Raw genomic sequence first — 13,106 nt, forward strand, 5'->3', positions numbered from 1 at the left:
TCTTCCCTTGCCTCCTTCTTTGGGCTAGCCCCACACAAGTTATTTTGCCTTATCCAGATTTATTTCCCACCCTTGAAACGAAGCAGTCTTTCAGCTGACTCTTTTATATTTCATGACCCAGCCACAGTGGGGAAAGCAGCCACCCTTGTGAGGTAGCAGGTGGCCTTACGCATTTCCCTGCAGCCTGGTCACTCTACATCTCAAAGGCACTTCTGAATTTAACATCCTTTACTGGCAAGGATGCAGCATGGTATTGGCTCCATTCTCACTAGCAGCTTAAAGAAGTTGCATTTAAAACATTAAACCTGAGCAGAAACCAACTGTTACCACCTTCTGTCACTCTCTGAATTAACTTCCAGTAGAATTAACTTCCAGTAGTGGAGGTTGATGTGGTGGAAAGGGAGGCCTGGCACAGGTGGAGAGTTGGGCTGCCTTCTGAACACAGTCTACCCCAGAGCAACATCTGACCTGAGACTGGGACCAGGAGGCAAATTTTTCTGAATTTGAGCTGTGGTATGTGATACACAGACGTTGTAACTCCCTATTCTCATTGCTGGGCAAGGTGGAGAGCAACAATCCAATTGTTGCTTAAAAAAATAAATCAAAACTGGTGGCTAGAGGTGTAAACTTCACATAGCAGCTCTGAAATGTCACCTTATGGTTGCAGAAGAAGCAAAATAGATTCTGCACTAAAATCCATTCACCATGTTTATTTTCCACTATCAATTCAACTCTCCATAGTTCAAATAACAGAACACTCAGAAAGGTTTAAAGAAGGAAATACAAGGGGAAGACACTAAGGCACCTCCATAATCATATCTGTGCTAGTTCTGCAGCATGAACAGGCTCGCAGTGTTTCTGTAAATAATAGAGAAAATTGTAGAGTTTCTGAATCTCCCAGCGTAACTCACATATAAGCATTATGTTACAGTACTGCACATATTATCAACCACCTAGCAAGAGTACACTGTTTTGCAGTACCTTAGGGGCAAGGTGCAGTCATATACCAGCACTGTTATGCAAAACATTTCAGTAAAAGCTGTTGTGAAACACACTGAGCAAGTTAAAAGACCCGCAAACAACTCTCAAATAAGCATTACACAAAAGACCTGCTGTCCTAGACATGATTTCATGGACCACCTTCAGAGCCCACTTGCAATCACTGAACAGCCTCATCAGTTTCTAGCTTCATGTATGAAAGAGATGAAAATTCACAACAAAAATAATGTATTGCCTTACTCCTGTTTATCCAAAAGAAATGCTGCTGCTTACTTCCAGCCTTCCTGAATATTTTGAAGCTGAAATGCCACTTGCAGCTAGAGGCTACAAACCCAGTAGAATGGTATACTGCTGGTTTTGGACTTGACCCATCTAGCATATATTCCCAGTTGCATTATAAAATAATTTCAATTCCCAGATTACGTGGGGTATCATTTTGGCAACTGCAGTGATCTCAAATGCTGACAGGCTGCCATTCAAAGCACTGGTAAATGAGAACCAATTTGCATACATTTCTTTTCATAATTAATTGTGACTAAATGTAGACTTATGGTACATTTTGTTTAGAAATTTTTACATTAACTTCTGAAAACTAGGGTCTATAATGAAAAATCTGACAGACAGTTGATTATGTTCATTATCAGTGCAGCTGCTCAAAATGTCTAGCCTATTACTTTTTTTTTAATAGTATTTTTTTCATCCAGTGTTAAGCACTGCTTTTAAAGAAGATATAATGAAGAGGTAAAAAATGCTCCTAAGTAGACATGATAGGTTCCTTTTTTCTATTTCAAAGTACAAACGTGTTGGGTTTTTTTCCCCCCCTTAATTATTTTATTCTTCATAAATCTGCGGAAAACAGACTTCCAGCAGAGTTCGGCTGATCCTACAAGGCCCACACCAAGAAAGGCAGAGATGCTACAGAGTGCTCCATGCAAATACAAACACATACACACAAAATCTGGCTGCACGGTATCTGTAATGAGCAAAAGCACTCATATTACCCAGACCACTGCAACCTGTGAGGAATTTATGTGGGTATTTTATTTTGCAAAAGGAAACACAACTCTCAGGTATTTTTCTATAGCCACTTGTTTAAGTGGAGACTGGGGAGAAGCAAAGTTTACACCAAAATACAGCTATTATAGATGCTATACCAGTGGTGACAATAAGTACAGGGCTATAATTTCCAGTACTTTCTTAACATCAGTTTGATCTTGCCCAGGTGCAATTTCATATTAAACAATATTCCTCAACACAAAATCATATACCTTCTAGGCTAACAGCAGGAACCCCTAAAAATGTGAACAATAAGGAGACTATGGCAAAAATCATGAAAAACAAGCTTTTATAGAAAAGACTTCTGCTTGGATTTTTTTTTTCTAATCCTTCTAATGACTATTATCATCTTGTAATCAAATTCCCTACTGTTTTTTTCTGATCACTACCCTTCCAGAAACACTCTCCTCCCTGTCTCACTTTGCAGAGCTCACACTGCAATTCAGATGAGACAGAAACAGAAATAAAGCAGTTGGCCAAGAGGGAAACCAAACAAACAGACCCTCCACTCCCACGTAACAGGCTTTTCCAGAATGACCCAGCCTTCTGCCTGCACTTCATATGTCATGCTGAATCATGGAAGAGTGGTGACTCACAGCAAAAACAAAATACCCCACTGTTAAACTTGAGATGTTATTCTCTGTGGAGTACGTGATTATGATATTCCCTACTTCAGCATCCTTTTTTAATTAAAATGCCTCATGCATAGTTTACTAGCTCTGAGGTCTCTTTTGCATGATCACCGATTACTCCGATGCACTTCTGAAAGAGAAACAATACTTTGCTAACATGAACCAAAATGGCAGATGTCATCAAACCACTTTTCCACCAATAACTGGGGAAAAAAAAAAGTATGGATTTAATCTAATTTTTTCTATCCTTCATGTTAATATGAAAGACAGGTGCAAACATTCCTTTAAAAAGTGGATGTAAAAATTTAGCTCAACAGCTTCTCTAAGATTACCAGTACATGTAAAAACAGGTTTCCAGCAAAACCCGTTGGCCTCACACTTTGGTCTTCAAAGGTCAAAGGCAAACGCTTTTGCTGCTTTGCTGTCATAGGCAGCTCCCAGCACATCTCTTTCCATCCGCTTTTTGTTGCCTTTAGCTGTGTGTTCTGCAGAGCTGCACTGAGAAGTAGAGCAGGGAACTACATGGGATTAGAACAAATAAACATGTATCTTCTTTGCAGAGTCATACTTTATAAAACTGGATGTGTTCCCAGGTCTGATGGAGCACGTGAGCAATTCTACCAATACAGCTGGGCACATAATGCAAGGGCAGCAAACAAGCTTTTGGCTTGGAAGAAGGAAAAATTGAAAAATGGGCAGAAGAATCTGTTTAAAATGCTGCTACTGCAAAAAAACCCATTCATACAATTGCGCTTTAAACTCCCAGGTGAAACATGCTATAGTCTTCGAAAGCTTTTAGCAGACATTTTTCCAGTCTTTCCATACTCACAAACTTCACATGCACGTAAAGTAAAACACTGAAATTATGTGCTAGAAAAGTCAAAATTACTATTATGACCCAGAGCATCTGTAACGCTGAATCACTTCACTGCTGCCCAAGGCTGGCTAACAAAAGTTCTTTGAGGAGACTGCAATGCTGGTCACTCCTACCCCTGCCAACCATGTCTGCTTTTGTTATTCTTCTTGCTTTTGAAAAATCTAACAATGTGATCAACAGCCAAACATCTTTATAAAGCTCAACATTCCTTAAGTACTCATCCTAAACTCACTAGGAAAACCCAAGATGCTGGAGCACTGTGATGGCAGAAAACTTCTGAGTACCTGCTCTACTTATAAGGTCATTCATTGATTTTGACCAGGCCCGTGCTACTTATGCTCTCGTTAAGAGTCAGCAATTAATCAAGTCTTATATACATAAATGATTCCAGAAAGTGACCGTTAAGCTTGCACAAGTGCTTACTCCTGATAGGAAGCCCTTGATATACTTTACATAGGATAAAACACTGCTAATTAACTCAGTGGAGCAACTAATCTCCCAATGTTCTTTACCAAAGCTGGGACACAAAGGAAATTAAACAAACTGGGCATGGATCCAATTGCAATTTTTCACGGTTTGGACCACGTATGTTCCTAGTAACTTTGCCCGAATGTGATGAAACATCATTTTAATTCTCCATCCATCCATCCATCCATCCATCCATCCTTATGGGAATGATTACATTCCTCATCCTAGTGTGGCTTAGAAAGGAGTTTTCCCCACACCTCAATGACTGCCTAAACCTGCTTAGCAAGTTAATACTATTTTCAGGGAGAAAAAATTTCAGCTGACTTATTTAAGCTTTCTGTTCAGTGAAAGAAGCCATTCCCAAGATGGTAAGTAGCAGTATAGCTTGCCAATTTAGGTATGTTTCTTATAGAAATGCCTGAGAGTTACTGTACTATTGTACCATGAAACAAGTGCAATGACCATTGGCAAGATCAGTACAATGCACCTAAGTGAAAATAAATATTCATTAAATAATTTCAAGGCAAAACTAAATAATTTTGATGAAGAGGAGACCTCTTCATTGGCTGGATCAGCTGACAAATTGGAGGGTTGAGGGGTGGGAAATCACTCACGGACAAGTTATTTTTGCCTTGTTCACAGCATTCTCTGAATACATAATTTTCTATGGGCAAGAAAAGCTCAATTTACCTCATAATTAAAAAACAATTTACACAATTAGCACCCCATTAATAATTTTAACTCTTTCAGGAAATCACATCAAACAGGACTGTGAAGGGAACACAATCTTCCACTTCAGATAGGGGAAATGAAGTCTCATCGCTGTTGCTCTTTGTTCACTTTAAAGGAACAGAAAACTTTAATACATTTCCAAGTATTACTTAAATTCCACAGTTACCTTTCACTGTGAAATTGTGCTATTGCTGTTTCCAAGGGTCTATAGATTTTTGACAATCCACACTGCGAAATGCCGCTGGATGCAAAAGGCATGTATTAAGCGTTCACTCTTAGCATCCTTGAAAATTAACCTAACTATTCTTTACATCTCTAAATAACAAGTTAGGCCGTTTCTGACATTTTAGAGTGCAAGTCATAACGCTGTCAAGAACTCTTATGCAACAGAAAATTTCTTGAAGAAAAACTTGATCAGTTTGAAATTCAATTGGCTGTATGGGAGTGATCACCTAAGAAATGCAGTAAGAAGCTTGTCTGTAAGCTACAGTCTTTATACTTTCCGATAGTATTTACCGCATACAAGTGGCTCAATGTTTCACAAATGAGTTTTGGCTGAATAGAGATTTCATGTACAACTCATCTAGGAAGTCCCATGTTAACATGTTGCATGTACACAGTTAGAAAGCCACATTCCTGTTGTTTTCCTCACAGCATTTTGTTATAGGAAATAACTTTAATTCAGAGAAAAGTAATTTGAAATTTGCCATCATAATGAACATGTCTGATAAAATGAAAATTATTTATTACACTTATTTCCTGCAAGGGACTAAGAGACCTTAATAATCTAGAAATCATTTCCCTGGCTCACATGCATGCCCGAAATCTTCCTGACTTCCTTTAAAGTACCCACTGCTATCTTATAACTTTCCTGATTGGAAATGACTGAAGAAACTAAGGAATTGCGTTCATTGAAGAATAAACAAAGTACATCCTATCAACAGGCAGTCCTGGAGTACTGCATAATTCAGTTCTTGTTTGATAAGCTGAGCTGGTTCTTTAGGGAAATTTGCTCCTTTTCTCAGGAAGTAACTAGAAAAGACAAGCAAAATTGGACCTTGCACACTGGTGGATACTTTATTTTTTGCCAGGGATAATCGTTAGGCAAGCAATTAGTGACCATCCAGAGCAACAAGCCACTTCTTTTAAGAGTGGCACTTGCCTTTATAGAGTTTCAGAGAACATGACTCCAAGCTAGTCATCTGCTCATATCATCAAGCAGTTACAAGTGCCTTACACATGACCTGACAATTAGGTATCTTCCAAATATTTCCTCTTTTGCTGAATTATGCACTCTTCTGAATATGAGTCGGGACACAGATTAGATATGATATATTTTCAGGAGGAAACCGATACATATTCTGGGAAAATTTTATGTAATTGTAAGAAACAAACCCCTGAGGAAAAAAAAACCCTAAAATCCCAAAGTTGTTCCACTACATAATAAGCCCTGTATCTAAGCACAAGGCATGTTTGCAATGCTTTTCACTTTTCTACGAGAGGTTCATGAAGGGAAACTGCTATTATTACTCACTGGCATGCACCAGGGTTTGATGCTCCTGAAAGGAAGAGGAATGATTTTAGCCCTCGGAGTCATAAGCCAATTTCTGAACAGATCAATTGTTTGCAATTGTTTGACACCTTCTTTCATAATGAGACCAAACACATTTATTGAGCACCTTTCAGACATTATCGATCTAAAGGCGGCGGTATGACTTGCCCACAAAGGTGTGTGCCAGCAGCCCAGGCTGCAGTGCAAACTGCTTTGTTCTTAGCCCATTCCCACACTGCGACAATTACAGCTCAAGGAAAGGAATAGAAAAACTAATTTCTAAAAGTCAAACCATCTGTTAACTTTCTGTTAAGATTACCAAGAAGGAGGTTGATTTTAGTTGCTCTGTCTCCCAGTTACTGGTGAAAGTCACTGATTTACTTTTGACACCTTCCTAAATAGTTACAGGTCAGCTACATTCAGGACCAGATTTTCTAAAATAACTGGAAGAGCTGGACTCCTCACTTCTACGGAGCTTCCCGGGGAAACTTAAGATGTGTATTGCTAGCATGGGCTGGACCAGAACTGTTCCCTTCAAAAGCTTCCAACAACCTCTTAACATTTCAATAGCATCTGCACATCTTCCCTGGACAAAAAATATTTTTTCAGTTTTCACTGGATACATTTCTCATTTTGCCATTTAACCGCCAGTTTTATTACTTTGGTGTCCTTGTAAGTTGTTCTTAACTACCACAACAAGAAAAAAACCCAAACAAATCCCTCAAAATCCCCATACTGTCAGAGGAAGGTTTGATGTAATCACCACCTAAGGTAATATTCATGGGATAATACAGTCCCTTCCCTATGGTAAAGAGAGAATGGAAACAGAAATTGAGAGATATATTACCACCAGCTCAAACACACCTAACAGGTTGCCTTCTGCCTGGTGTCCACAGCACTTGGTCTACAGACCAAGAAGCCTACCACTGGGAATGGAGAAAGGCAGCAGCCAGCACCCAAGCAGAACCGGGAAAAGGGAACTGTTCGTTGCTCATTTTGGCCTCCCTGTGCATTGCCAAAGAGGGGACCAGTGGGACATCCTTCAGCACACCTGGAAATCCACTCTGATGTACAGGAGAGAGAATCTTCTGACTCTTTACACAGAGACACACACAGGAAATCTTCCTGCTTAAATGACAATCACCACTAAGCAGAAAGGAACCAGAAAGGAAAGCTTCCTTTAAATAGTCACAAACTAACCCACAGATTTGCTTTAGATGTTCTTCTATTCCTGTTACTATTACTTTTTTTCAGGAATATTCTCACAGTTATATTTTACCACGAAACCCCAATGGAAAGAAATAATTTCAAAGATTAATTACAATTGATGTCTTTGCACCTAAGTCTATACATGTTTCTGCAAGGATGTTACAGGCACTTATCTGCATCCCAACTCTTCGAAGTCCCATTTAACCAATGCTGTACAAATCCTGAATTTCTTGGGAAGAACTACTGCCAAACACAAACAAAGGTTTGATACAACTGAAAAAAAAGTACCCACGTGTGTGAAATCACAATTTTTACTTACCCTGCAGAGTGATAGGTAGTGTTTTCCAATGTCAGCATCCTTCAATCAAAACTAAGTTCTAATTTTCAAACTAGAAATGTAGCTACCTACCCTTTTTAAGAAGTGACACATTCATTCTCTAACGTACAACAAGAGAAATAAGCAAAATGAACAGGCGTTGGTGAATGAAAGTAAGTAATTTTAGGGTTTCCCTGCTGTGAGTGAAAGCAAAATACAAATAAACCAAACATGAATTTACCTGAAAACAAGGCAAGCCTGCAGAAAATGTCCAATTATCTAAGTAGTGCCACAAACTTCAAGCAAACATTTATACTGCAATGTCAGAACAAGTTCACCTACAGAAACCCATTCAAAGGAGTAATATTCACCTGTAGAAGTATGAGCACCCCCTGACTGTGTTGTGAGTAAAGTGTTCCTGAGTCTTCTCATTTCCAAAGTCCTCCAACGGGTCTGACCACAGGATATCGCACATAGGTCCATATGCAGGTGGTTCCTTGAATCGATCTAACTAAGAAATATAGGAGACAAAGAAATACTAACTTTTCAACCATGAATCACAGAAATGCTGAGGCAAAGTTACTATTTTTCATTCTATGGGTTGGCAAATAAAGACCCAAAGCAATCTATTTTGCAGCTTTGAATTGCTCTCAGCTTTAAAGCAATCGATTTTGAATAAGTAAAAGACTCTTTGCTAACACTGACAAAGAGGTATAACTGAAAATTCTACGTGAACTATTGTCCGCAATTTTTTTCCTTTTTTCCTTTTTTATGCAAGCATTTCAGTGGATAAAAGAGAAGATACTTCTGTATTTAATCTTTCTTCAAACATCATGTCACTTGATTTATGTGAGTGAGGCTCTTCAAGGAAAAAAAATACAAGTTATTTCAAAGCAAATTCCGATTTTGATTTAAATACATTTTCACAAGAATTGTATTTAAATACCAAGACAACATCCCTGCATTGCAGCATCTTGCCACGACATAGTTATGGCTCTCATAACCTTAGCCCTAATTAAGGAGATAAAAAATCCTTTCTGCCTGAGAAGTGGTATTAAAAAATCCAAATTACATAGAATCATACTGCAAATAAGACAAAGTATAGCAAAAGAGGGAAATGTTAAAAATCACTATTCCTCTGCAAGAACTCTTTAATTTAAAAACATCCTTTGTTAAGATAGTTGTATGAATCGGGCTCACAGTCCAAAACAATCTCAACTCTGACCAGAAAGATCAAATAATGATTTAATAGCATACTTAACATACCTTTTTTCCCTCCCCTAAAAAAACCCCGACGAATTTCAAAGAGAAAGAACTGGTTTTATGTTTTTCAACATTGTTAAAAAGTTTCAATAAGACATGTCTACAATTTTACCTTTGCATCCTAATGATGAAAAATTCACAGCATACTGTGAATACTACACTTCTAACTTATTTCAGTCCTCTATCAATTAATGCTTTTGTAATGATAATTCATTTAAACTAAATAACAATTTATAAATATTTAAAACCAACTCCTGCTGATTGCCACAAATAAATAAACCTGCTAGTGTGTTTGCCTGAAGTTAAAATGTAAATTACACCAATCTAGAATCTGAGAGCTAAACAAGTTTACGCTGCTATTACATTGTTGCAAAACCAGATAATTTTTAGGCTGAGAATATTTTTGCTTGATGAGATAGTGAACCTTTACCTCTGAAAGAAACCTTTACATTCAGTAAGTTTTAAAAGTGCAGTTAATATCTTAATCTAATCACTTTTAAATCAAAACATATAATTACTGATTCAGGCTTTTTGTTTTGTTGGGGGTTTGTTTGGTTTTTTTTTTGCATCATATTAAGTTCTTAGTAGGCTGTAAATTAACCATGGAATGTATTTTATCTTTTAGGAACTTTAAAGCTCACCAGTACATAACCATGTTTGCAAGTCTCAAATTGCAAGCAAGAAATAAGAAAATCTTCCCTGCTGGATACACTAAGGATGAATTATTTAAATACTTCCTTTTAGAAGTACCAACTGCGATCTCTTCTACAAAGAACCTGAAAATAAAATAATCCTTGATAACGTGCAACAGCTCTGCATTACGTGAAGAAACTGTTTGACATTGTTCTCTAAGCTTTCATGAGATTCATAAGAAATTTCTCAGAACACAAGAGTACCACACAAGCATCAGCTTACTAGGCCTTGCTTAGGCAATTTGCTAGGCACCAGCACCCAAGCATACTACTATTAAAAATATTGGACATATTGAAAATAAGTCAACTCTTTTTAGAATAATAATGTTGTTTTGACTATACGTATTGCGATCATACCATACTTTTTTATTAGGTTTTAAGAATTGTGAGGTTCTTCTGGAGCTATTTTTACCTCTTCTCCAAGAAAGCACAGAATGACTAACAAGGCACAGGGAATCATCAGATATTGTGCTTACATCGTGCCAACAGACAATATTTTCAAGATATTAACACTATGCATTCTTTTGCTCCTAAATACTTATATACCTAACATATTTTTTTTAGAAAGATGATAAATCCTTTGTTTTACTGGATGCTGGTGATTTCCTTGCCTCAATAAAACACCACTAACTGCAGCAATTCCTTTTATGGTCTACCTAAAAAGACTATTAAAAGGTGATAGTATCAACATGAATGTCAAAGTGACACAACAGCATCTTGCAAAAATGAACAACAGTGAAAAGAGGCTTCAGGTTTTACTTGCTGGTGATTAACTGTTCACTTCTTAGACTTGAGCACTATACAGACTTACTTTTCTGATGTCATCTAAGGTGTTGATCTCTGGAGACAAGCCACCATGTACACACAGGAATTGCTGGTTCATCAGAGCAGCCAGGGGAAGGCAGTCAAAGGCATCCATGCAGGCATCATATACGCGTTCTGAATACTTGATTTTACCTTTTAAAGATTAACATGGTATCAGAAAGTGCCATTAATATTTAAGAGGAAAGAAGAAATTAGGATGCTACTTAGTATCTCAGTCTTGCTCTCTCTTGCATTGAGGACTGTACCAAAGATTGCCTCTTGCAAAAAATTCTTTAGGATTATTGTTTTTCACAGTTAGAAAAATTCTTTAGGCTCTGAGGTGAAACTAATAAAAGTTCTTGGCAGAATAAGTTCTGCCAAGTTTATTATATTTTTTCTAAAAAACCCGTAAATAAATAATTTAATATACCATTATAGTCTGCTGTGAAATCTATACAGCAAATCCTAAAAGGTCTGCTGAACGGTTATTGTCTACTACATTATTGCTCAATACGCTCTCTGTGAAGTAATCAGAACTTTAGCCCAGTCCCTTATAATTAATTATCTACAGAAATGCCACTATGAAATGAACGAGGTGGTAAAATGAAACTGAAATGTTAATTTACCAATACGCATATTAAAGTCAGTAAACCATGAAGCCTTTGAGACAATTAACATTTCCTTTATCCCTGATGCTGAAAAGCGAACGTAGATGTATGGCAATAGTTGCACCTTGCAGTGCCACAGGAAAAAAAGAAAGCTTCATTGTGCAGGTGAAGGTCTACATCTAATGAGATTTTATATGCCACTTGCAGCACAGAAAGGAATCCCTATTAAAAGAGAACTCTGAAAATTTTAGCTTAGTTACAGGGTAAATGTGAACATGCTATACCTAAATGAAAAAAAAAAAAACAACAAATAGCAACATAAAAATTGTTCGCATTTTCCTCCTGCTGCAGACAAGACCCAGTGAGATGTCACCTCCTCCACTAGCAATCAAGGACGTGTCGCAGAGGTGCCAGAGCTGGCACGCATGCAGGTTTTGACTGCCAAGCTGCTGTGCGGGGCAGCAAACTCTGAGTCGCTGCAGAAAGCAGCAGCAGCATTGGTTTACCAAGAGCATCCAGACGTAAATGACCCCGTGGTAGCCCAGGGTTGCTTCCTAGCCCAAGCTGGCAAGTGAATGTAGCTCAATACCTGCAGCCCCAAGTGACAGCACTCTGGGTTTGTACAGGTAGTCAGTCTCTATCCACTGCGGAGGGTCTAAGCCCTTCCTTTCTCCAGCACTAAGCCACCCTCTCTAACCCCTACAAGATGACTGTCTTCTCAGGGAACAGTAATTACAGTTAAAAATTACTGATAGTTAACATGAAGTGTATATTTAAATTTACTCATAGTAAACAAGTATCAAATGTTCGGAAAATAACAAACTAAGTTGTGGAAAGGGAGCTAAAAGGAGAAAAGTAACAAGGTAGACTTACATTCTTGCTTAAATGTGAAATACTCTGTTAAATGTCTACATTCATGATTCCCACGAAGTAAAAACAGTGTTTTGGGGTAAAGGATTTTCAAGGCCCACAAGTACAGCACACACTGCAAATCAGAAACAAGAGAAAAAGAGAACTCATAATTAAGTAATTCAAGCAATATGTTCGTCTTCATCATCAAAAAATAAATTAAAAAAAAATGGCAGCAGATTAACTTCACTCTTCAGACATTATATGCAAACATTTTGCTGCACTTCAACTTGGACTGTCTGAAACTAGTATCAGTATTTTCTGATAAAGTTTAGAACTTTTCTAAATGGGATGTCCCTGTTTACTCATGCATTATCTCCTGCCGCCCCAGCTATCCACAACTAACGCTGTGCATCTCTGAAATGTGCACTCCCTACCTAGCAGGTTAGGCAGAAACCCGTGATGGAAACAAGTTCAACGGAAGATACACATTTCCTGGCTTAAGGAAAAGTTGTCCTAGAACAATTTAACCCACATTTCAGGAAATACCTCAGCTTCCAGTATTACATAGCTTTTACATGAACACTTAACTTGTTCTGTATAAACGACCAAGAAAAAGTCCACAAAGCTTTTGCATTAAATTGTTACTACAAAACTTCTATAAAGCCTTTTATTTTTCCAGAAAATTTCTACTTAAGATAACATTTCTTCTAGACGTGTTTATAAAGATAAATAAAGAAGACTCAAAGAGGCTAATCTTTGCTAAGACCTCTCTAACCCTTCCAATTAAAATAGTTGTTTTGAAAACAAAACTGACATGGCAATGATACCAAAGCATTAGGAAACTCTCGACAAATTAGTAAACTTTCAAGCTTCATGGAAGATCTACCCTCATGCAGGATGACCTTGTTCACGTACCCGGATGACAAACATACAGTTCCAAGGAAGCTGATGGAAATAAGACCTATCTATCCCATGAGATGAGCCTGTATCTGCAAGAATGCCTCTCAAAAAACGAGAGCTAGAAAAATATCTGAACAATTTCTGCT

The 13,106-nt window shown here is 37.7% G+C and overlaps 1 protein-coding gene across 2 annotated transcripts in view; it reads right to left on the bottom strand.

The window, feature by feature from the left end:
* PPP3CA (protein phosphatase 3 catalytic subunit alpha) overlaps positions 1-13,106 on the bottom strand; it is a 197,372-nt gene that overhangs the window by 38,276 nt on the left and 145,990 nt on the right. For both annotated transcript variants that reach the window (XM_054065402.1, XM_054065401.1), the window contains exons 4-6: positions 12,082-12,193; positions 10,608-10,753; positions 8,213-8,352 (exon numbers count right to left, since the gene is read on the bottom strand). In XM_054065402.1, the coding sequence (XP_053921377.1) occupies positions 8,213-8,352; positions 10,608-10,753; positions 12,082-12,193 (398 nt within the window). The remainder of the gene's footprint in view (positions 1-8,212; positions 8,353-10,607; positions 10,754-12,081; positions 12,194-13,106) is intronic.

This window comes from Cuculus canorus, chromosome 4, assembly GCF_017976375.1.
Source record: "Cuculus canorus isolate bCucCan1 chromosome 4, bCucCan1.pri, whole genome shotgun sequence".
Lineage (NCBI taxonomy): Eukaryota > Metazoa > Chordata > Aves > Cuculiformes > Cuculidae > Cuculus > Cuculus canorus.